At 39.1% G+C, this 24,177-nt stretch overlaps 1 protein-coding gene across 4 annotated transcripts in view; it reads left to right on the top strand.

Annotated features, from left to right (window-relative positions):
- PARD3B (par-3 family cell polarity regulator beta) overlaps nucleotides 1–24,177 on the top strand; it is a 1,011,734-nt gene that overhangs the window by 583,241 nt on the left and 404,316 nt on the right. For 3 of the 4 annotated variants that reach the window (XM_047084838.1, XM_047084839.1, XM_047084836.1), the window contains exon 11: nucleotides 11,230–11,415. The exons of the other annotated variant lie outside the window; for it this stretch is intronic. In XM_047084838.1, coding sequence (XP_046940794.1) covers nucleotides 11,230–11,415 — 186 coding nt within the window. The remainder of the gene's footprint in view (nucleotides 1–11,229; nucleotides 11,416–24,177) is intronic. 4 annotated transcript variants of the gene reach the window in all.

The raw sequence follows: 24,177 nt of genomic DNA, 5'->3' as shown, positions 1-24,177 counted from the left end.
TGCAATCCCTGTGACCCTGTGTATTAGACCTTGCATTGATCCAAGTCTTAGAAGGAGCCAGTTTGACTGGTTTAGTGGTTTCTGAAACCTTCCCTAATTGGCGTGGCCTTGGGCAAGACCCACTCAACAAGCATTAGCCCACTGCCTATGGACTGACTGTCTCGGAGCCAAAGGGCACCACCTATTCAGTGAGTCCTCACCTGAGCAATGGACAGGCTGTGAGTGAAGCAGGCATCATAACCGGTGTGGTCTTTTTTATTTATGTTTAGCTTTTGTCTGGATAGCTGTGTTGTCTTTTCAAGCCATTAAATGCAGGTAGCTTAGCACGCAGACTATTTGTGATGGCAAAGATAGGGGAAGTGTTTCGCTTAGGAATCCAGCTTTTCGAATGGGTCTGCTCCTCTAAGAATTAGGCCCACTATGCTTCCTTTGTAGATTTTTAAATTTATAAAATATTTAAATAATTTATATACTAAATGTATATTTAGTATATATATTAAATATATATTCATTATATACATATTCTTACAGTATATATATATATTTTTAACAATCACGTTGTTTGTTCTTGAATCTTATACTCATATAAAAGCATGTACTCTTGTGTTTTAACCAGTGAATTACTGCCTGTAAAAGGTTTAAAACATTTTAATCAGGTTCACTTCTAACAGGGAAGAATAAACACAAAACAAGAAAGACCTATTGCTTCTCCATATTAACAAAGCAGGTTCTAGTTTTATAAAAACTCCATGCTGTCTGAATTGTAAAATATTCATTTACACTACTCTTCCTGATGCAAAATGTATTCATTTCTTGGTCTTTATCAGAAAAGTGAAAAAGAATTGCCAGTGTTACTAAACTGTTGAATATGCTGATCTTTCAAGTAATACTCTAAGTAGGAGGGAACAAAGGATTGCTCTAGGAATCTTAACTTTGACTTGCTTTACTTTTGTTAGTTTTAATCTCTGACTTTGTATTACATCAATGCACCTTTATAGTGAGCAGACAATAAAGAATGGCCATTTTTTGGGCATTTGTTTCCTGGTATTAGATTAATCCTTTACTTAAAGAAAATTGTTTTTTGTTGTTATTGTTGTTGTTTTATAAGTGCAGTCAGAAATGAGCTTTTGTGTTCAGTAGTTTCCTTCTTCATCCTTTCCAGGAAATGGATATCAAAAAACAGGAAAAAAGTGTCTCAACTACAAATATTTTATAGGATTTTCTTTATTCAGGTCTTTGGTTAAAAAGTATTTAAAAATGGATGAATATTTACTTAAGGAAACCACGTAAGGGCATATAGTTAAAATATAGATTATTGAGCTACCTGTAATGAGCCTGCATTTAAAAAGTTGCCTCCATTGGGGTGCCTGGGTGGCTCAGTCAGTTGAGCACCTGCCTCTTGATTTCGGCTCAGGTCATGATCTCACGGTTCATGGGTTTGAGCCCCGCCCCGTCGTGGGCTTTGCGCTGACAGTGCAAAACCTACTTGGGATTCTCTCTCTACTCGTCCTTCAAAATGAATAAAATGAATTAAAACATTTTTTAATTAAAAAAAAAGTTTCCTCCATTGGTTGGGTTGCTTGTCAAAAACTTAGTATAGTAGAGTATAATTCCGAAGATTATTTAATGTCTACTTGTAAATAACCAAGAGTTCTGCTGATTTCATGTATACATTAGCAACAGTTGGAGGGAAAGTCCTTTACCATTGATTGAAATGATCATCCTTGGATCACCATTTACCTTTGCATGTGCCTGCCCATCTCTTGCCATCTTTACTCTCTGAAAAGTACAATCTAAAATAGAATGCCTCTCAGCTGTTGGTAGGAGTCTCTCATCCCTACTCTAGGGTGATACATTCTGAATTTTATATAATCCAATTGGCCAAAAACCTGTCATGCTTGTAACAGCTATCCATACTTTTTCAGAAAATTTTAAAAATTCAGAAAATTACGTGTTTTGCAGGTATCTTATCCTTTCACTGTTGTGAAAATTTATTCTGCTATAGGAAAAGTTATATCACCTTAAATGCCTTAGAATTTACTTAGGCAAAAGTTAACAGTGCTTAAGCTTACTATAAAACATCGTCGCAGAGTTGTTAGGTATGGCTTTTGCTTTATATAAGAAAAAATTATTCATTTTCTTCCTTTAAAGGCCTTTTGTTTGAGTTTTGGTACTTGACAAAATGATTGCATGTGAATCATAACTCTTGCATAAAGTAAGCCGCTCACAACACAAACTAATTACACATTTGGGAGGCGAGGCAAAGACATCCAGAGCTTGCTTGTGCTGAGTCGAGAGCACGGCATTTAATGAAATGAGGGCCATACAAGGTTCAGCATGGATGCTTTCAGGTCTGACCTGGGCTTCTGAGAAATTGAACACTGGCCCTGCAGTCTGGTGGATTCCCCTGGGGCTTTGGAAGGCTGTTTTATTACCACTTGCACACATGGATCAAGTGCTGCTTTGCAGTACAAGAACATTTGCGATTCCAGAGATGGCCCTATTTGGGATACTCTTAAGCTAATAATACAGATGCCTTGCAACTCATCCGTCTTCCTGCCTCGCTTTCCTCTTCTCACGCCAAGTAATTACTTTTGATATTTGTTTGATAAACATGGTTAGTATATCTCCCAGTGTCCAACTATATAGATTCTTCTGCTTCTTTCCTATTTTTTTAAATTTTTTTAAATGTTTATTCATTTTTGAGAGACTGAGCGGGGCAGGGGCAGAGAGAGGGAGACACAAAATCCAAAGTAGGCTCCAGGCTCCGAGCTGTCAGCACAGAGCCCCACGCGGGAACCGAACCCACACACCACAAGATCACAACCTGAGAGCCAAAGTCGGACGCTTAACCCACTGAGCCACCCAGGCGCCCCCTTTCCTGTTCTTAAATCATACATTTCCTCTCCAGATAATACTGCGAACAAAACAGAGAGGTCCTCCCATATTGTTCAATAAACTTTTGGCCAATTATATTCCAGCCGTTTCATATTAACAGTGTTGGTAGTAGATACTTGATAAAAATTTGGTTGGATCACTGTGGTTTGCAGAGTGACTCTTGCCACTCAGGCCAGAATGGACCAATCTCATTTCTGTATTCCAGCTCTTACAGGTTATTATTCATTGTGCTTGGGAGTAGAGATAGTATTACAGAGAACAAAGTGAAGGAATGAAAAAATAGGAAAAGGCATACCTGGGTGGGAGGGAGAAAGGGAGATATATATATAATTAGGATGATAACAGAACAACAGCTATAAGAACTTGAAAAAGTTTGCGTAAAAGAGATCAAAGGATTAGTTAAGATTAGGGGTAGTTAGGATAAAACATTAAAATGGCTTATAAAAATTGGGAAAGATAAGACAGTTAACATTTTACTCACCATTTGGTTTTCAATTTAATTTATTTTTTTTATTTAATAAAAATGTGTGTGTGTGTGTGTGTGTACACATACAATTTCAGTGTTTCCCAAATTGAAAACATGTTCTAGTATTGGATGATGAAACTAATGTAGACGATTGTGACCAAATAAAAATAAGATAGCATAGAAAATATTAAAACGCATCGTACTCTGCTTAAGTATCGTCTCATGAAACTTTTGTTTTTACGTGTGTGTGTGCGTAAATCTATGTGCTTGGATGGAAAGGCAAATAGAAAGATGGATGATGTAGTTTTGGGTACTGGATCACACTGGTTCCCAAACTTGATGAAATACACCATGAATATCACTTTTTGCAGTATTCGCTTAAAATAGTCACATGCTACAATTTAAAATTATGAATAATCCGATGTTGATCACAAATTGGTAGCAATGACACATCTTTGTGCCTTCACTGAGGATTTGATGCTGAAGCTGAGCTAGGTTATCATCTCTCCTCGAACAGGAAGTGTGGTATAAAGGGAAAAGGGAAATTGGATTAGGTGACTTTTAAGGTTTCTTAAAACTGTGATACTTTGTGTTTTATAAAAAGCATTATTTTTATTGTAAATTATCTTTCATGTAAAAGCTAACTTGTATAAACATTTAAATTAATGAAATCTGCAATGGTAGGAATCAAATGTGATGCCAGCAATTTATATATTTGCATATATATGTATATAATCCCACAAATACATATTTACAGATACATACATACACACAGGCACATACTGTTGGACACACACATCTATATCTACCTTTGTCTACATATTAATCAATTCAACAAATAGTTATCCAGTGCCAGTTTTTGAGTATGGCACTGTTTTGTTTTGTTTTGTTTTTTATGTTTATTTTTGAGAGAGAGAGAGAGAGAGAGAGAGAGAGACCAAGTGTAAGTGGGGGAGGGGTAGAGAGAGAGGGAAACAGAATCCGAAATAGGCTCCAGGCTCTGAGTTGTCAGCACAGAGCCTGACACGGAGCTTGAACTCACAAACCATGAGAACATGACCCGAGCCAAAGTCATGATGCTCAACCGACTGAGCCACCCAGGTGCCCCGAGTCTGGCACTGTTTTAAGCACTGGCAGTACACTGGTGGAAAAAGAATCAGAATAATATAAAAGTCCCTGCTTTCAAGAGACCCTATTAAAAACAAATAAGCAAGCAAGTATACAATATGCAATAAATACTGTGGAGAAAAAGCAGGATAGTGGACATGGGTCGGGTTATATTGAGAGAGAATTAAAGCAATTTGAAACTGAATGGTCAGGGAAGCCTTCACTGATAAATTGACATTTGAACAGAGAATTGAAGGAAGTGAGAGAAGGAGGTCTGCAGGAGTCTAAGGAAGGGGTATTTAAAGCAGAGAGAAGAGATGAGGCAAAGGTCTTGGGGCAGAAGCATGAAGGTTGTAGTAAAGAAAAGAAGCAGGGCATTGCAGAAGACATAGGGCAAGTAGTAGGAGAGATGAGCAGAGAGAAGAGTCAGGGCACTTATGTAGGGTTTGTAGGACATTGGCATTTTCTCTGAATGAGGTGGGAAGTCACTAGAAGTATTTGAGTATTTATTTTCATGGGACCACTCTAGCTGCTGTGTTGAGAAATAGCCTGAAGAGGAGAATAGTGGAAGCAAGGAGGCAGAAAGGAGGCACTAGTACAAGAGAGTGTCAGGTGAGAAGCAGTGCTGACCCAGATGCTAAGAGTGCTAGATTCTGGGTGTGGTTAAAGTAGAGCTGACAGGAGTTGCTGATGGGTTGGATGCAGAGTGTGAGATAAGAAGGAAGTCAGCGATGACATTGAGGTCTCTTGCTTGAATATCTGGAAGAATACAATTGCCGTTTACTTCTTCAGGAGGAACAGGTTTAAGGGATGATCTATTTGGACATGATAGTTTCAAGGTAGAAATCCTAATAGAGTTACTTACTAGAGAATTGGTTATGTGAACCTAGTTTAGGGGAGAGAGGTGCAGGTAGGAATTTGTGACCCCTGAGCGTGTAAATGATATTTTAAAAAAATGAAATTAGGTGGGGGTAACTTCAAAAGTGAGGATGGGACGGGCGCCTGGGTGGCTCAGTGGGTTAAGTGTCTGACTTCGGCTCAGGTCATGATCTCGCGGTTTGAGCCCCACATCCGGATCTGTGCTAACAGCTCAGAGCCTGGAGCCTGCTTCAGATTCTGTGTCTGCCTCTCTCTCTGCCCCTCCCCCACTTGTGCTCTGACTCCCCTCTCTCTCAAAAATAAGTAAAAAAAAAAGTGAGGATGGGAAAGAAAAGGTCAGATGATTGATTCCTAGGACACTAGTATTTATAGATTGGTGAGATGGGGAAGAATCGGCAAAGGGAATGGCAAGAGTATACCAGGAAGTGGCAGGTGAACTGTAAGAGAGTGATGTCCTAGGACCAAGAAAAGAAAGTATCTCAAAACGTAGGACTTCATCAATTTGGTCTAATGCTCCTGCAGATCTAGAGAGATATAAGGTGATAGTTGACCATCAGATTTAGTAAATGAAAATCATTGATTATTCTAAGAGACGTTATAAATATGGGGCGCCTGGGTGGCGCAGTCGGTTAAGCGTCCGACTTCAGCCAGGTCACGATCTCGCGGTCCGGGAGTTCGAGCCCCGCGTCGGGCTCTGGGCTGATGGCTCAGAGCCTGGAGCCTGTTTCCGATTCTGTGTCTCCCTCTCTCTCTCTGCCCCTCCCCCGTTCATGCTCTGTCTCTCTCTGTCCCAAAAATAAAAAAATAAAAATAAAAAATAAACGTTGAAAATAAATATACTACACACGTGCATACATGTACATATATAGAATACATATACACACCATATATTATATAGTTTTATAGGGTAATACATATTATATGTAGCATATGTAGTGTTAGAAAATGTGTGTGTATGTGTAAAAGAGTGTGTGTGTAATTATAGAGATGTGTTTACATCTTTCTAGTCGCCAATGCAGTAATACAGCAAATGGTTCTTGTGCCTTCATGAATTCCTTTTAAAAGCATTTATCTTTTTATAATTATGGATAAATATTTAGAAAACAGAAAATTATAAAGAAGGAAACAGTAGTCATATTGCAGTGCAGTAGATAACCGGGTTGTTGTTGTTGTTTTCTGTGCAGACATCTGCACATATGCAGATAGATGGGGTGGGGTTGTGGGGCAGGTAGGTAACAGATAGATGGGTAGGTGTCTGAGTATGTATACAGTGTATATGTTATAGAATTGAAATATACTGTACACATAAGCTATTATACTTCACGTTATATTCTCACATGAGAAGTCTTTATGTTCATACTATTTTATATGTCTATGATTTTCAATAAATGAAAAAGTACAAAACAGCATATATATAAGCATAACTAACCTAACAAACACCACTTGATAAGCTAAGTTTGTCTTCTGGGTTATATTAATAAAAGTCAGCATTTTGTATATGTACCAATAAATTCAGTATTTATCATTTTTCCTACTCTGTTAATCCCCCAAAGATCATATTTCTGCCTCCGAAAAATTAGCTGCCTTCTAACCAGAGACATAATTAAGTGCAGAATTCTATTACCAACTAAGTGGTCAGTCACGAACCTGTGAGCCTAAGACTTAGTCAGTTGTAGGGATTTTCACTGCCACTCCTTTCTGGTAGTTGAGAACATACCCGCAGGCAACATTGCAGTTCCAAATACTTTCTGAACCCTATTTGCCTTAAACTTCACTATTCTTGGCAATTGTTAATTCAGGGCAGTGGTTTTCAACTGGAGGCGATTTTGAGCCCGGGAGACTTTTGGCAATGTCTGAAGGCATTCTGGGTTGTCGTAACTGGGGAAGGAGGTACTACTGGCATCTCGTGGGTAGTAGCCAAGGATTCTGCCGACTATCCTTTAATGCATAGGACAGTCCACAACAAAGCATTGTCAGACCCAAATATCAGACCCAGAAAGCTTTAGTTGTGGACCCTGAAAGACTGATCCTGGGAACATGCTAGAGCATGAGGTCTAGACGTACACACTAGGGGCATGTAGGCATCCATCATGGGCCTGGATCTAGGAGCTCACGGACTTTGTATCTAGAGGCATGGCCTCTAGTAGCAAAGAATAAGAAATAATGAAAAGAAAAAAAAAATGAATGAAATTCACAAGACTTCCTTTATTATGCCAGGCTTGCATCTGGATTTTTGCCCCCCTCTGGATAATTGTAAGTAGAAAAAGCAAGGAATACTCCCAATACAGCATGAAACATAGAAAGCAAGAGAGGACCTTTTGGGCTTCTCCAGTGACTAAGGTCCTGCATTTGGGACGTTTGTAAGGCCTTTATACCTCTTTTCATCCTTCTAAAAAATGTTGTCTGGCAAGATTTTAGCTTAACTTTTAGAGTTCCTAGTTGAACCAAGATTATTGGAGGAAGGCATTCAGCATATTGATTTTTTTTGTACATTAGGTAAAAGGACATTTATTTCTAATAGAGGAAATGGCTATGCTAACTACTGTAATGGCTTCCTTCACTATTGGGTGAATAGCAATAATAATTTGCTATTATGAGAGCCCACTAATTATGGCTTGAGCCTGATAAAGTGTAAAAAAGGGATAAAATATAACTATACTTGAGTAGAGGATGTAAAATTGCATGATGTCTTACTGTCATTGTGAGAATCTGTCTTGGAGTTTCTTGTGGCTAGGCCAAGTCATAGTGGTTCACAGAGGTTGAGACATAGCAGTTAAGAGTCTACACAGGAACCATGCTGACTGGGCCTCACATAGCTTCCAACACTGTCAAGTCTGATGGACTGTAAGTACTTATCCCCTGTACGTTTCAGTCTTCTAATCTATAAAATGGGTATGATAATAATCCTCATAGGGTTATTATGAAGAGTAAGTATACTAATATGTGTAAAGCACTTGGAACCATTGTTAGCTACCAGATTTTTTGTTGTTGTTATATTTCTGACTGTTGGTTAGCAGGGACTTAAAAGGCAAATCTTGCTGTGTTGGTAGGAATGCAAATTGGTGCAGCCATTCTGCAAAACAGTGTGGAGGTTCCAAAAAAAGGTTAAAAACAGACCTACCCTATAATCCAGCAACGCACTACTAGGTGTTTATCCAAAGTATACAAAAATACTAATTCAAAGGGATACATGCGGCCTCACGTTTATAGCAGCATTATCGATAATAGACAAACTATGGAAATAGCCCAAATGTCCATCTACTGATGAATGGATAAAGGAGATATGGTGTATGTATATATATATATAATGGAATAATACCCAACCATCAAAAAGAGTGAAATCTTGCCATTTGCAATGATATGGATGAAGGTAGAGTGTATTGTGCTAAGTGAAATAAATCAGAGAAAGACAAAGGCCGTATGATTTCACTCATGTGTGGATTTTAAGAAAGGAACAAATGAGAAAAGGGAAAAAGAAAGAGAGAGAAGAACAAACCAAGAAACAGACTCTTAACTATAGAGAGAAAACTGATGGTTACCAGAGAGGAAGTGGGTGTGGGGATCGGTTAATTAAATGATGGTGATTAAGAGGATACTTGTTGTGATGAGCACAGGTTAATATATGGAATTGTTGAATCACAGTACTGTACCCCTGGAGCTAATATAACACTGTATGTTAACCAACTGGGATTAAAATAAAAACTTAAAGAAAAATAACACACACATACAAAAATTAAAACATAGCCATAAATAATATAACTTGGTTTCTATTTTGTTTTTACCGTGTCTGTAATAAACGAAAGATGTTAGTACAAGTATGAATGTCAATCTTAATTAAACACAGTTGCCAAAGAAATTGGATTTGATTACAGAATAAAATGGTTTGAAGGTATTACTTAAGCAAAATCTGCCCTTGTGTCACTTCGTCTCTAGGAGATAAAAAGTCATGGCTGGTGTGAGTGTAATGGTGTTTACGATTAATTGATCACAGCCAGTTACAGCTTTGGGGCACCTGGGTGGCTCAGTCAGTTGGGTGTTTGACTCTTGATTTCAGCTCAGGTCATGATCCCAGGGTCGTGGGATCGAGCCCCACCTTAGGCTCTGTGCTGACGGTGGAACCTACTTGAGATTTTCTCTCTCTGCCCCTCCCCTGCTCATGCTGTCTTTCTCAAAAGCCATAAATAAACATATAGAAGAAAAAAAGCCAGAGAAGCTTTTAGTCTTTCCCTAAAATGGTGTTCACAAACTTCTAGGAAGAACACCTTTTCTTTAATTTATACTTTAATTCAGTGGAACTTTATCAGACTGAAATTAACCAAACCCCAGAGAGACCTGGAAACATAAATGATTATCAAATGTTATGGATTCTAAATAGGAAATTCTGGAAAACAAAGATGAAGGCTAATAATTTATGTTCAGTATTTAGCTATGACATTCCCATGGGGGGGAAGAAAAGGACAGCTAGTTTGAATCAAATAATGGGATTTGTTTCTCAGATAATAGTATGAGTTAAAAGAAATAACTTATAATAGGTTTATTAAATTAAGCAATAAGGTTTCATTTCTTTGAAATCATCTATTGTCAAAATTTTTGTAGCTAACTTCATTTACAATGAAATTAAATTAAATGAAGAAACTTAAATTTCTTTTAAGTTCGACATGGGTTTTCTCCATTTTGGTAGGAGTTGAAAATACTGGGTCAGTGGATCTGGCTATGATCAGCCTCTTAATCCTGTTTTAATTATGGGTTCTTTGCTACTTCTGATTTTATAGTTGTTATTTGGTGACTGACATTCAGACATCCACAGCAATTTTTACAATATGCAGTTTTACATAAGGGTCCCTCAAAGTGACCCTAAGATGAGAGTTCCTAGACATAATTACAGACAGGAAGAACTACCGACCTAGAATGAGTTGAAAGGTTTCCAGGGCTATCTTATTTTCAAATTTTCCAGTTAAACACTGTGGCCCAATCTCACATTTCTGCCAGCTGGAGAGGGACGCAGGAGGGGCACCTGCAGAGGTTATCCTGTGGACAGCACTTTTCTGTTCTCACTCCTGTATATTTGAAAACATCAGGGGCCAAATATGATTAACCTTATGCTTCTCCCTGGATACTTGAACCCCAAGTGTGGCTGTTACAGCCATGTATCTGTATTTTGTTGTTGTTGTTTTTTGCAAATAGTTGTGCTCGTGGCCAAGTGTCATTTGGCAAAGAGCACACAAATATTTGTTGTGCATTATTGTTTTTGTTTGAGTTCAAAAACTGATTGCCACTGAGTTATACTACCCAAAGAAGCAAGCCTGAGGCATGAATTGGACAAAGTGAAATGTAATTTAGTGATACTCATTATAAATCACATTTCCCTAACTTTAAGATAATATTTTTTCAGTGCTCTGTATCCAGTTGACAATCTTGATCAATAACACTGCTTCCATGTGAAAGATGTGTTTTAAATTATACAAGCCAAATATTGTCCTCAAATGTGAGCATATTTCTACACCAAGATCTGTTTCTTCATCTGCAAAATGAAGTTATTGGGATCACATGATCTCTGAGGCGTTTTCTGGTACCGAAGTTCCCGTACGTAATATCCAGCCTCTTTAATGAATATATTCTGCTGAATTTCCAAACACTTATGGGGCGTTTCAAGTGGCATGACTCCACCTCGCCAAAGGGTCCTCTTAGTTGATGATCAGCCAATTTGACTCCCAAGAACCGTTTCTCAATCCCGAGGACGTGGTGGTGGTGGCCCGTTATAGAGAGAAGAGACCAGCCTGCTAGAGGTCCAGTCATCTTGTTGCGTCAGTGCTTGGCCATTTGTGTGTAAACACTAATCTGCTTTCTCCCCTTCACTCTTTCCATGTGCACTTCAACAGAAAGGAGAGCCTGACTGCTACCCACTCTCCCTGGAAACAACTGAGCAACTCACCTTCGAGATCCCCCTGAATGATTCAGGTTCTGCTGGTCTTGGCGTGAGCTTGAAAGGGAACAAATCTCGAGAAACTGGAACAGACTTGGGGATTTTTATCAAATCCATCATCCACGGAGGTGCTGCTTTTAAGGTCGGTAGGAATGATGTTTGCACGTCCATGTAAAGGCACTTGAGATGTGGCTATTTGTTTGGGAACTGGATAGAGAGGGCGTCTGAAGACATGAGACCACGAGGCTCTCCTGCAGGTGCAGCAAGTGTATGTGTGAATAGATCTGGGCAACAACTGTCTGTTCATATTCTCTCTGGGGTTAGTTTTATATCCTGGACATCGTTCTCTAAAGCCATCATGATTAATATTCTTTCTCCCGTTTCTTTTATTACCATTAGGATTCCTCTGAATGTGTTACCTGACAGAGTTAGGTGACCTAAAATACACAATCATAAAAACAACACTAAAAACAAGTCAACAGGAAGGCAGCAAATAAGGAAATTGTTCTTGCAAGAAGGAAAGCTCAGTGGAACCTCAGCATGATTGTAGTATAAATTAAAGGGCACTGATCACATTATATACACTTGAAGATGGCCAGGGTGCCAGGAATGCATGTTGGCCTTTGAACTTGGAAAAGCTTCCAGATTTGCAGGAAAAAAAAAAAAGGAAAGGAAAGAACATGATCCTTCCTTTCCCCATTGCTATTAACATAGTGTAATAGTTAACTACATTGCCTGGGTTCAAACACAGCTTCATCATCATGTCCTCCAATTCGCACATCACTGGTAGCCATGTGGGAATGTGGGCAAGGAGCGTGACTTGCCGGGCTCCCCTTTCTTCATCTCTGGAGCGGGACTATGGGCAATACCTAATTCAGTGATTCTAAGGATTAGATTAACACACACTGTGATTGCAGGGGTGAAGTGGTTATTGAGTGGGGGAAACATGTTTGTGCTTATCACCAGCTGTCCTCCCCACCACCATCATCTCATACCATGCCATGAGGCTTCTTGAGTTTGAATCCTGCCCGGACTACTCTCACCCTCTGTCAATGTGGGCAAGCTACTTGTCTCAGTATGCCTCAGTGTCCTCATTTGTAAAAGGAGTAAAACTAATAGACCCTACCTCCTGGTGCTCTTAGAAGGACCAAGAGAGTTATTGTATGCATACTGCCTAGCACAGTGCCCATGATAAACTTTCAACAAATGTTAGCCATTTAAAAATTATCTTGATGTTAGTAACATGATCTTCCCTAAATAAAAGCCAAGAAGATCTATGCAAAGTTTCCAGGAGCATCTCTAGTCCTAGAATCCCGGCTTTGGTGAAGCATTTGTCTTTTCTTACTTCTCATCCCACTTTTGTTTCAGACCTAGACACTGAGCTAATGCTGTTTTCCTTGGGAAATAAATTCACTGTGGGTAGACAACTTTTTAATGTACTCTTTGGATCAGTAGGGGGTTTTTTTGCATAATAAATAATGACAGAATTTCAGTAACATACATCAATAAGTAACATACATCAACAACATACATCAATTTGTGCCCCTCATAGCTCTGCAGGACAGCTGGAGGGGCTTTGATTCAGATTCAGACTGGTACATCTCTGTCACAGGTCTGAGTGGGCTCCTCGTATTTCAGTTCTTGGGCCAGCAGGCTAGGGGGAGCATATTCTTCTAATGCTCTGAGGCGTCAGAGAGCCAGCAGCAAAGAGTGAAGCCTTTGAAATTCTGGGCACTGATCCGGCAGTTACTCCACTCACACACATACACACGATGTGCACACATGTGCCTCTGACCAAAGCAGTAATAGAGGTGAATCCAAGGTCAAGGGGTAGAGAAACACAGTCCACCCATGGTGAGGCTGTGGCAAAGACGTGAGTACAGAGAAAGGTGAAAAATTGGGGTCAGTCGTTCAGTCTATCACACTCTCCAATCTGGCTCAGATATGCAGATCCAGGAGCAAAAGGAAAATAACGGTAATATTAACAACAGCAGCAGTTCCCATTCATTGTGCTTAGTGCTTAATATGTGCTGGATACATATATTCTTCCTATTTACCCCGAGTTATTAGCATGCCATTCCATCATAGGGAAACTGCAGTGGTTAGTGACTCTCCCATGGCCACATACCCAGGAATTGCTTAAACTAAGATTGGAACTCAGGCAGTCTGACTTCAGATCCTGTGCTACGTTACAGTGCAGTGAAGCCTCCTTCAGCTCTTCCATCCATATTCCTAGAGATCAAGGGCCATCGCCGTGGGGTTGTCTGGTGTCATGCTTGTCATCCTTAGCCAAGCCATCTAAACATGTGCTGTGTTTGAAGAATAAGTCTTGGTCATGTTTGTGGATACGAGATTGATATTCTTCTTCTTATACCTAATGACAGTTCTATTTGCAGAATCTATTCCAAGTAAAATTGGAACTGAAATGAATTTTTGGAAATTAAAAGCAAACATCTTAGCTCTTTTATGGGCAATAACTTAAGCTCAAGCAGATACTGGAGAGCAGGTTTAATATGTATATCCATGTTTGCGTAAGTGAGCATCTCCTTACCTAAGCAGTTTCTAACAGTCCTGTTTCTTGCAGAAAGATTTCACTTTCCATTTATGTAAATTTCTTTCCTGACACTGGTCTGCTGAGTCAGACAATCACACCACTAAAAACCACTGGACAGCATATTTATAGCTGATTTTAAACAGTAAGAGGCATCAATCATGAATTTAGCCTTATTGTGAATGTTTAGTATCCATTTGTCTTGTTTACTTTTTGCAGTGTAAAGGGTAGAGGACTAAGCTTTGCTCACAAGACATCTGCTTAACCAGAAAAAGAGGGAGAAAGTATTTTTCTATCTTCTTCTGCTCTTCCAATAATCCACTGTTATTCCTCAGAAAATTGCCACCTGTTCTGTGATTCAGGATTGTCTTACAAAAATTGTTTTGAGACTTTGTTCCTGTCCCTGTTCAGAAGATACAAATGTAACAGACTGCAGTGTCCCTGGGGCAAAGGGGAGATAAGCATGGGGAACATCCACTTTAGCATCTGGCCCCAGGTTTTTACCTGAAATCAACAAAATAATCTTTCTGCCAGAGCACAATCTTTTTCTCCTGGCCCTTCATACCACTAATTGGTTCTCAAGGTGTTTTTCCCTTTAGGGAAGGTGGATTTTTGAAAACTAAACTACTTTGAAAAGTATGACCAAATTCTTCCTGTGGATTCTGTATGCTGTATTCTCCTGGGGGTTTCCGTTGGTGTAAACAAAGATAGGCTACTTCTTGCCAGATGCAAAACCACAGAACGACTGTGACTGTAATTGAGGGCCTCCCTCTTTTTTCTTTCTTTTTTTCCTTTTTTAACTTACCTCTCAGGCTACTGATTTCTATCATCTCCTCTCTTATTTGAGGAAGTAAATGTCTTTGGAGATGTAAATCTCTGTTGTAAAATAAGAGTATCTGGCTACTTTAGGATTCTCTCTTGGAAGTGAATTTCTGTCACTCTAAGGGCACACTGAACAATATTTTAACTCTATTCAGAGTTACTCAAATGCTTAATCTCATTAATATTTAAATTCCAGTCTGCATATCAAGAAGTAAATCCTAGAAACTCTTCTTCTCCACTTGTGTCAGAACACAGCATTTGCTTCAGGCCAGGGAGTCCTTTGTGGACCCTTCTGAAGCATCACTTTTAGCTGTGCCTTTCACCATACAAAGTGACCATTGACCTTCATAGCCACATACGACTGAGTATTAACGCTAATATGCTTCAACAATAACAGACATTGCCTATTTGTAGTTTCCTTGTAGTGTCTGTCCTTCTTACTGGGCATTTGTCCCTGAAGTACAGTGTAATTGCTTCCAGAACCAAAATATACTGCGTATAAGTTTATGAGTTAACTTCTTATGAACCATGAACTGAGTGGAATTATGATGTTCATGACGATGCTTTTCTAAAATTTTAGTCTTGTGATTGGAATTTATAGTGAATGTGATGGTATAGTTACTGGTAAGTGAAAAGAAAGGAGTAATGTCTTTGTTGCAGTTAGAAAAAAAGGTACCTTGAGAAAAATACTCTCCTTTCTCCAAATCCACATAAAAAAACTAGCTTTTCCTTTCCTCCAGTAAAGCACACATAAAGTCTTGATAATCAGTTTGAAGACATTCAGTATTCTCATCCTCATTTGCTAAACATTCTGAGATCAGTGGCTTTCTTTCGCTTTGCTTTTCATGAACTATATTAACTGAATTTTTAAGGAGAAAATGCTTTTTTTGCAACTATTGATTATAGTAATTTAAGTTGCTTATTTCTCTTATTTTTCTACCTTAAAAATGAATTGCTTTTAGGAAAAATAGATGACTAGGATAGTGATATTTTAAAACAATCAAGATAGAATATTAGTATGCTGTAGTAAGAATAAAATTCTCATGGAATCTATTGTATTAATTCTGAATGACATTTTTTTATTTAAATATATAGACTTTGGGAGTAGAATATGTCCTATGAAACCTTGAAATAATAAGGTAAAAATTGAAATTTTTTGCTAAGGGAAAAAATGTCACATATCAGATTATTTAAGGTCTCTTAAATAGGGAGAATGAATATAAGAATACCTGTTATTCTCTAGAAAATTAATTAGCCAGGTTTGTGCTTAATAAATACTACTTGATGATGATGAAATTAAATGAAAGAAAAATGCCTGACATAGCTAATTGCAAATGCATGCACTCAGAATATGAAATAGACATAATTTAAGTAATTTGATTCTGGCGTGCTTAGGAAATTTGGAATGCTCCCTCTGAGAAATGCAGAATTTCATGATCTACACTGTTTAGTATGAGGTATAAGAATTTTTTTTTTTTGCTAATACAAGCAACCCCCCTATTTTAAAAGGACTAAAATATTAATTTTTAGAGAGAATATACACAGTTGTAGAATTTCCGGGAACACAGTGCTTGTTCCTCAATCTTCACGTTTCTTCATAATATGGAACATTTAACAGCATCCAAGCTACTCAACAGGAGGCCGCTAGAAGTTCCCAGCATGAGTCACTTCCAACTCCATCTCTATTGGTATCTATAAATCATGTGGTGGATCTATAATTAATGAATTCAAAGGAAGATAAAAGGGACAGCTTTTGAAAGAACACTAATGTTAAATGGTTGCTGCAACTACCCATTTTTCTCAAAATTGATCATGTTTTCTGCTGGTGGAAAACCATAACAATCATGACCAGGAGCCGTGTCCTCTAGGCTTTTACCTCCAACCAGAGGACCCTACACTCCAAGGATGTCGGTAGCTCCACTGCAAATCCTCCACTGTTAGAAGCCGAACTTGGGCGTTTCAGCCTGACCACAAAAATATGCTACATTTTATAAACAACTTCTTAGCTTTTGCAGGAGCTTTGCCTGGAAAAATTCATAATTGCTATATGCCCAATAAGAATTTTACCTCAAAAAAGGAAATTATTAACTGAAACATGAGAAAAATAGTTATCAATTATGTAATGCAAATTATTTTCACCAATTTCCTTTTATTACAAAAGCCAAAACCGTCGGCATATGTTAATGCAGGCAGTCAGGCTCATCATTTATGGGTTTTCTCCAGTAGCCAGTATTTTGTAAAGATGTACTAGGATATTATTTTTTAAAATCTCACAATGCCAGCATCAGTCATTGCTTTTCTTGCTGATCCTTATCACTTACACATTTTTGTTTCATGCATGGAAATTCAAATAAGAAAAATCCATACCATGCCAGATAAAATTCTGGAAACCTACATCATTTTGAAGTGTATTTTGAACCCCATGATTGTCTCTGTGAGCTTTAAAAAAACTTGTAAGAATTGGTAGTCCTAATCAAAAAGGAAATTGCAGTCAGGACTCCTGGGTGGCTCAGTTGGTTGACCATGTGACTGTTGGTTTTCGGCTCGGTCCATGACCTCAAGGTTCAAGAGTTCGAGCCCTGCATCCAGGGGTGGGGGGAGTACACGGTCATGGTGGAGCCTGCTTGGGATTTTCTCTCTCTCCCTCTCTCTGCCCCTCCTTTCTCTCTCTCTCTCTCTCTCTCTCTCTCTCTCTTTCTCTCTCTCTCTCTCTCAAAATAAATAAACTTAAAAAAAAAGGAAATTACAATCTACAAAAGTTGATATACCATGATGATGATCTTTGACTCTGAAAATAGTACCTTTCACCTATAAAGCTATTTTCACCTTCATTATGGGCATTATATATATCTATATATATCTATGTATATAATATAATATGTATATATATTATATATACATATATATGTATATATAATATGTATATATATACATAGATATATATAATATATTCATATATATATATTCATATTCATTCATAATGTGGTCCAAGCTTTTTTCTTGACATTTTGCCTTGGACCCATTCTTCTAGTGACCAGACTTTAAGCAATTTTAGCACAAATAAGAGCAGAGTTCATTTTTAAAAAATTAAATAAGAATCATTTTCAATGAGTTGAAAAGGCCTCAGATTCTAGTCTGGTTAGGCATTCATGCAGCATCTTCTTAATTCATATAAAACACATATGCCTTAATAAGCTTTTTATTATCCAGTTTTCCAGGCCAAAGTAAACCAAAAACAGAGAATCAGGAAGGAGATAGGAATATATGGAGAGGAAATGACAGGAAGCAGAAGTGTCAGATAAGCACAAAATACTGTTACTGGGGGCGCCTGGGTGGCGCAGTCGGTTAAGCGTCCGACTTCAGCCAGGTCACGATCTCGCGGTCCGGGAGTTCGAGCCCCGCGTCAGGCTCTGGGCTGATGGCTCGGAGCCTGGAGCCTGTTTCCGATTCTGTGTCTCCCTCTCTCTCTGCTCCTCCCCCGTTCATGCTCTGTCTCTCTCTGTCCCAAAAATAAATAAACGTTGAAAAAAAAATTAAAAAAAAAAATACTGTTACTGCATAGTAGGCCACTGGATATTTTTGATCACTCTGTGTCAGTGCTTCTCAAACTTTCTTGCTGAGGAAATTATAAGGCTCAGTAATGACCATAGTAGAGTCTATAAGTTGCGATATATTCATGCCCCATATTTTCCATTGGGAATTTGAAATGAAAGAATTATAATACATTTGCAAGTCCTATATCAGGGTGTTTTGGTTATGTATGTTCCGATGCTTTGAACAGTTATCTTTGGCAAAAACGGTTTCAAATGCCACAAACAAGTAATAGTATGTTGCTGAGACTCTGACAGTTTGCTGCCTAATGGCAGAGTGAGGCTCTTAAAACAATTATTGAATTAAATGAATAAATTTAAATTGTACAGCAGTTGAGGAAGTGGCTATTGGGCCAGTACACAGAAAGTAATCAGGCTTCACTTTGAGAAGTCTAAAAGTCTGTGTACATGTGAACATGTGCTAGCATTTTCAGGCCAGCCTGCGTTCATGAATCTCTCATAGTTCCAGTGTGTGAATAAGCCATTTGCTCATTGTAGGTGAAACCTCCCCCAGGTCCGGAGCCCCCGAATGAAAGATCTTACAAGTGACTCAATTTAGCAAGCGCTTCTTGAACATCTGTAGTGAGTTCTGCAATATATAGTACTGGAGATGGGAAACTTAAAACAACTCATTCCGTAATCCGGGAAGCTGGTGACATAATAAGTTAAATATATAAGCAAATATATATCGAACATGACAAAGGTATGGTAGATGAGTATTACAGGATCATGAGTATTGAGATGTGGTCAATCACCATGGTCAACTTCTTGACCCTGGAAAATTTAGAGCTCTTATTTGGGAAGAATTGGGTCTGTTTGTATTGGTTGAAATTGTGTTTGGACTGATGATGTAAAACACTGATGAATGTAGGTAGGCACTCTTCAAGACAAGAGCTTACATGCTTGTAATCTTGGAAACTTTCTTTATTCCCCTTCTTTGTTTTAAAAACTGTACTTTAAAAAATCTTGATTTATTCTTTTGCTTTCATTGCTATTGTTTTTAAACGAAGTCAAATGATTTCAATCTGGAATGCAAGGGGGTTTTTTAGGTACGGTTTTTTTTTTGTTTTTTTTTTTTTGTTTTTTTCCCCAGAAATATGGTAGGCAGATGTTGTCATGGAATGATTTTAGGGCCTTGTGAAGGATTTGTTCAGCATAGTCCTTCCCCTCAATCAGGTGTCATCTGGCCTGGAGTCCCACCACACCCCAGGGAAATCCTGCTCTGCAGTCTGAAGCCAGGCTTTGGGCTTTGGGTTCTGAGTGTTGATAATATCCCAGAAGGTTTTACTGAGGGCCTCCTTAGAAACATGCAGAGGCAGGAGCCGACATCTGGTCGTGATTAATCCTCTCAACACCCTGGCCTAATGCGGACTGGCCTTGGGCTGCAGCCAGCTACTCCTAAGAAAGCCAGCCCACTCCCTCATGCCTGTCTCACGTTTTGCAGAGGCTAGTTCTTCGCTTGGCTTTCTTACTTTACTCTCCCCTCTGTGTCCATTAGAACCTTAGAAGGAAAGGGGCCTTACAAAAATTGGCCCAAAGAGGTGGATTAAGCCATACCATGTCACCAGTAATCAGGGTAGAGATAGTACCCAGGCACCACAGTACGACAGATGCTGAAATACGAGGTCACTAGACCCCCTGGAAATCTTAGATGTACTTCAGTGGACACATGAAACATACTACAAAGTACCTGACGGCCCACATTACAAAGAATTATCTGGTCTAAATATGTAGCCGTGGAGCAAAATAGTTGGAAATGTGGCCTTCAGAGTGACCCAGTCCTGGTTCAGACCTGCTTTAGAAATGTGACTTGCAACAATGCATTTAACTGACCTAATTCTTGGTTTCTTTTTTATAAAATGAGGGCAACAGTCCCCAATGTATAGGATTGTTGTAAGCCTTAAATTGTCTACTGTACAGACAATGACTACACAAAAAAGCTCATTAAATAATTATTGTCATTAATAACTGTAGTGTCTTTAATCACCTCTGGAACTTTGATATTAGAAGCAATATACCATAACAGGTACATGCCTGAGGAGACTTAGCCATGCCAATAACCTTTGACAAATCACTTATTATATTTGAGCCTCCATTTCTATATCTCTTAAATAGTAGAAAGTAGTATTTCTACCATGAAGTTGTTGTGAGAAAAAAATGAGAGAGCATATACAAAATATTTGCACAAGAACTGGCCTATATTAGGTGCTCACTAAAAGGGGGATGTCGTACTCAAATATCCTGTCTCCTTGTTCACTCATCCTGTTGTGTTAGAACCAAGTTACTGCCGAGGAAATCTGAAGCAGTCCCAGGACATGGACAAAACCTAGTCTTGTACCAGTTTTTATTTGTCCTAAAGTATTGTAAGGAAGTTACGTTTTATCTTGACACTGCTCTCCTTCCTTTTTTTTTCTTCCTCTTTTGGGAATTTCCTTTACTCCCTCCTGGCTTGAGGATAGATAGAGTTGGTTATGGTGGGGGGGGGGGGGGGTGTAAAGAGTATAGTTGCCAGAGGTGAAGAGTCTTGTTAGTTAGGTGTCTGATGACAGTAAAACAGGAAGGAAAGTGTCTTAGTCTGTTTGGGCTGCTTTAGCAGACTATCACAACCTGAGTGACTTATTGAAAACAGAATTTATTTCTCCCAGTTCTGGAGACTGAAGTCTAAGATCAAGATGCCCCCAGATTCAGTATCTGGTGAGAACCCACTTCAGGTTGATAGATGGCCGTCTGCCTGCTGTACCTCACACAGCAGAGGGGGTGAGAGTTCTCTGTCAGGCTATTTCATATGGGCACTAAACCCATTCAGGAGGGTTTCATCCTAATAACCTCACGTTATATTTGGAAGAGGGGTGGGTGACAAGGGACACAAACATTTAGTCTATAGCAGAAAAGGATTTTTTTTCTTTAATAAATGCAAGCATGACCCAGATTACAATGAAATAAATATTCTAAAATTACTGAGTCATATCCCTGGATAGTTGAATTCACTTATATAAAATCATTTGATGAGAGGTAGCATTCTCATGTCTAAGTATTTACTTAAACACAATATTGATAGAAAAAGATAAAACCTAAAAAAGTGCTTTTCTTGGTCAAAACTATTCCAAAGCATCCCAAGGGCATGCACAATTGTGAAGGATATTTAGTGAGTTTGAGTTAGAGGTATTTAAGGAGTTTTCCATTGAACCACTTTCATTTTAGATCAAGACCGCACTTGGGGATGCATGTATATTCATAGAGGTAGAGACATGAGCAAAGTTTTGTCTCCTGCTTCCACTTTGTGTCCTTGTCCTGCCATTGCCCAGCACACACTCACCAGTCCCCATATCTTCTGCCATCTGACTCTGAATTTTGTATAGGATTCTCCTCTGGAAGACATCTGGTGGCATATTGTATTCTCTGGTTTTGAGAGTTTTTTTCTTGAAGCATTATTTCTTTTGGAACTAGTCATTGTCACCTATGAAGCAGAGAGGACGCTTAGGAAATCGAGAATGCTGAGAAGCCAGGATTTGGGCTCTTCTGCTCTAGCTCTGACCCAAACTAAGCCAAGCAAGTCCTAACCCATGGGGAAGTCCTTCTCTTAAGAGGAGTTCAATAAATGGTTTCTCATCATCTTTGGGCATCACATTATTTATCTGTAAACAGAAGAGGTTGGACAAGATGACCTCTAAGGACCTTTCCAGCTCTAAATTCTGTGATTATATTCTAAATGTTAGGACAACATGGCACTTACTGGGATCACCACTAATGAAATTACCCATCATTTATCTTAGATAGAGAAAGCACACACCAAGAGCAACAGACCCAGCCAAGCCTGAAAATGAGAGTGTGTGGATTTTTATCATGCCCATAGCTCTCCAGTGATGCTTGTGATAAATGTGGATGTCTTCTAAAAAAAAAAAAAAAAAATCCCAGCTGCCCTGGGGTGACCTAACCTGCCTTTTTGTTTTGGACTGAATATAGCAAACATGCTCTCCTTCAATGCAGTTCTGTATGCTTGAGACTTGGATTGTAGCTGAAAATGAAAGTTTGTGCTTAGTACCTGTTGGTGAGAGATTATTTTACAAAGAAAAAAAAGGCTTTACGTCTCCTCCTCTCTGTTTACTCCTTCACTCAGACCTTGCCTCGTACTTCACAGACAAGGTTCATAGGAGTTACCAGGTGGAGTCTCACTCAGATTTTATTTCCTCCACTCTAGAGATACCCATAAAGTTTCAATCCTTATCTTTCTTCATGTTGTAGAGGACGAGGTGTCCTGCCAAGACTAAGCCTCTACAAATCCAACACCTAGTAGACCTCATTTCCTGTTGACAGAGCTGGGATCTTGGTCTAATTCCTCTGTTTCCTCCTCCTCTTTAAAAATCATTCATCCAATTTTTAGTGACCCTCCCATCTCCTCAAGCTTCAACCCAATAGCCTTCCTTCCACTAAATGCCAAAATAGGACCAAAGGATTTCTCGTGTTATGTCTCACTTCACATGACTAAACCATTATGGTTGTTTTTGTTTTACCCTGTTTCGTGTAACCTTAACCTCATTTTTTATGTGCCTCCCTCAAAATTAGATAACAGAAATGAAGAGATTTCTTTCTTGTTTGGCCTTTCCTGTAAATCTCATTTCCAGATTTGCTCCAAATTAGGGTAAAGGTTAAGTGGAATGGGAAAACAAGAGGAAGGGAGGGGCCGTTACGCTGAGGCAGTCCACTCAGACATTGTACAGCTCTGATTGTATGCCCTTCTCGATCAATCCTGGTGCCCCGCCATCTCTGTTTCTTCATTCTGGAGCATGTGCTCCTTTGAGTGGCCTCCATGATCCTGCACGGTCAGCGCCCTCTCTAGCAGGCGGCACCAGCAGGGCATCTCCAGGGCATTAGCTCTCCAGAGCAGCCTTCCCTGCTCACTCTTTCCCCCCACTGTCTGCAGAAGAACTTCCACGGACCATCTGCTACCGAGTTAGTCAAAGTTTATCAACTTGTCCACACGATTTCTCTCCCAAAGCTGCACAGTTGGTCCCATTGTCCATTGTATGCCTGCTTTTCTCATTTCTTAGGAAAGTTTTCTTTTTTGTATTTTATTCTGTTAAATTTGAACATGGATCTCAGATACTTACTACCAACAAAACTCTTCAGTATTTTCCTTTCCTATTTTCGTGTCCTACAATTGTAGTCTAGAGACCAAGTAACAAAGAGGAGCCTGGTAGAGAGACCAAAGAGCCAAGGTGCATAAAACCAGAATTTGGGTCACTTTGTCTCTGACTTGCTTTTGTGACTTGGGCAAGTTGCAGCCCTTCCCTGTTTCAGTTTCCTTATCTGAAAAATGCAAAGTAAAATGTTGATCTACTTCTTGAGTTCTTTGACTTCTAGAGATAATTTATGGAAAAATTCTCCAGGAAGGGCAACTGTAGCTACTGGTACTTCTGTTAAGTTTATTAGCAACAGCAACATCATAAAATTACTAAAATTGCACCTGTGCCTCATAGTGAGAACTTTCTTCCCTAGTGTGAAACAGGTATAAGGCATGTCCCTATACAGACTCTCTGTATTTTGAGTGTTTTTCCCTTGAAGCTGCCTGTTGGGGAGATGCACTGTGGTCCCCTTAAGTTCTTTTGGTCGCAGACCTGCCACCATTAATGAAATTACCAATCATTTATCTTAGATAGAGAAAGCACACAGTGCCATCCCAGTTTGCTAGCTACCATCGGCATCCCTAGCTTGTGAGATGCTTCTGGTTGCAGATGACTAGTACCTAGACGTGATGTAAACTAGAGTCTGGGCTGCCTGTCCACATGTTGAGGTTCTGTGCACTTTGCAGAATGTGGTTTCCTGAAGATTCTGGGTAAAAGTAGTCATCAGTCAGAGCCTGTGTGCAGAAAGCTTGACAGTCTCCTTTGTCATGCTTTTTTGCCAGAAGACATCAGTGCAAATTGGCCCTTCTCTGCACACC

Source organism: Lynx rufus, unplaced genomic scaffold, assembly GCF_022079265.1.
Source record: "Lynx rufus isolate CCGP_SWC_20201006 ecotype Redwood Valley unplaced genomic scaffold, mLynRuf1.p SCAF_2, whole genome shotgun sequence".
NCBI lineage: Eukaryota > Metazoa > Chordata > Mammalia > Carnivora > Felidae > Lynx > Lynx rufus.
The sequence above is the reverse complement of the archived record's forward strand: the minus strand, read 5'-3'. Positions and strand labels throughout refer to the sequence as shown.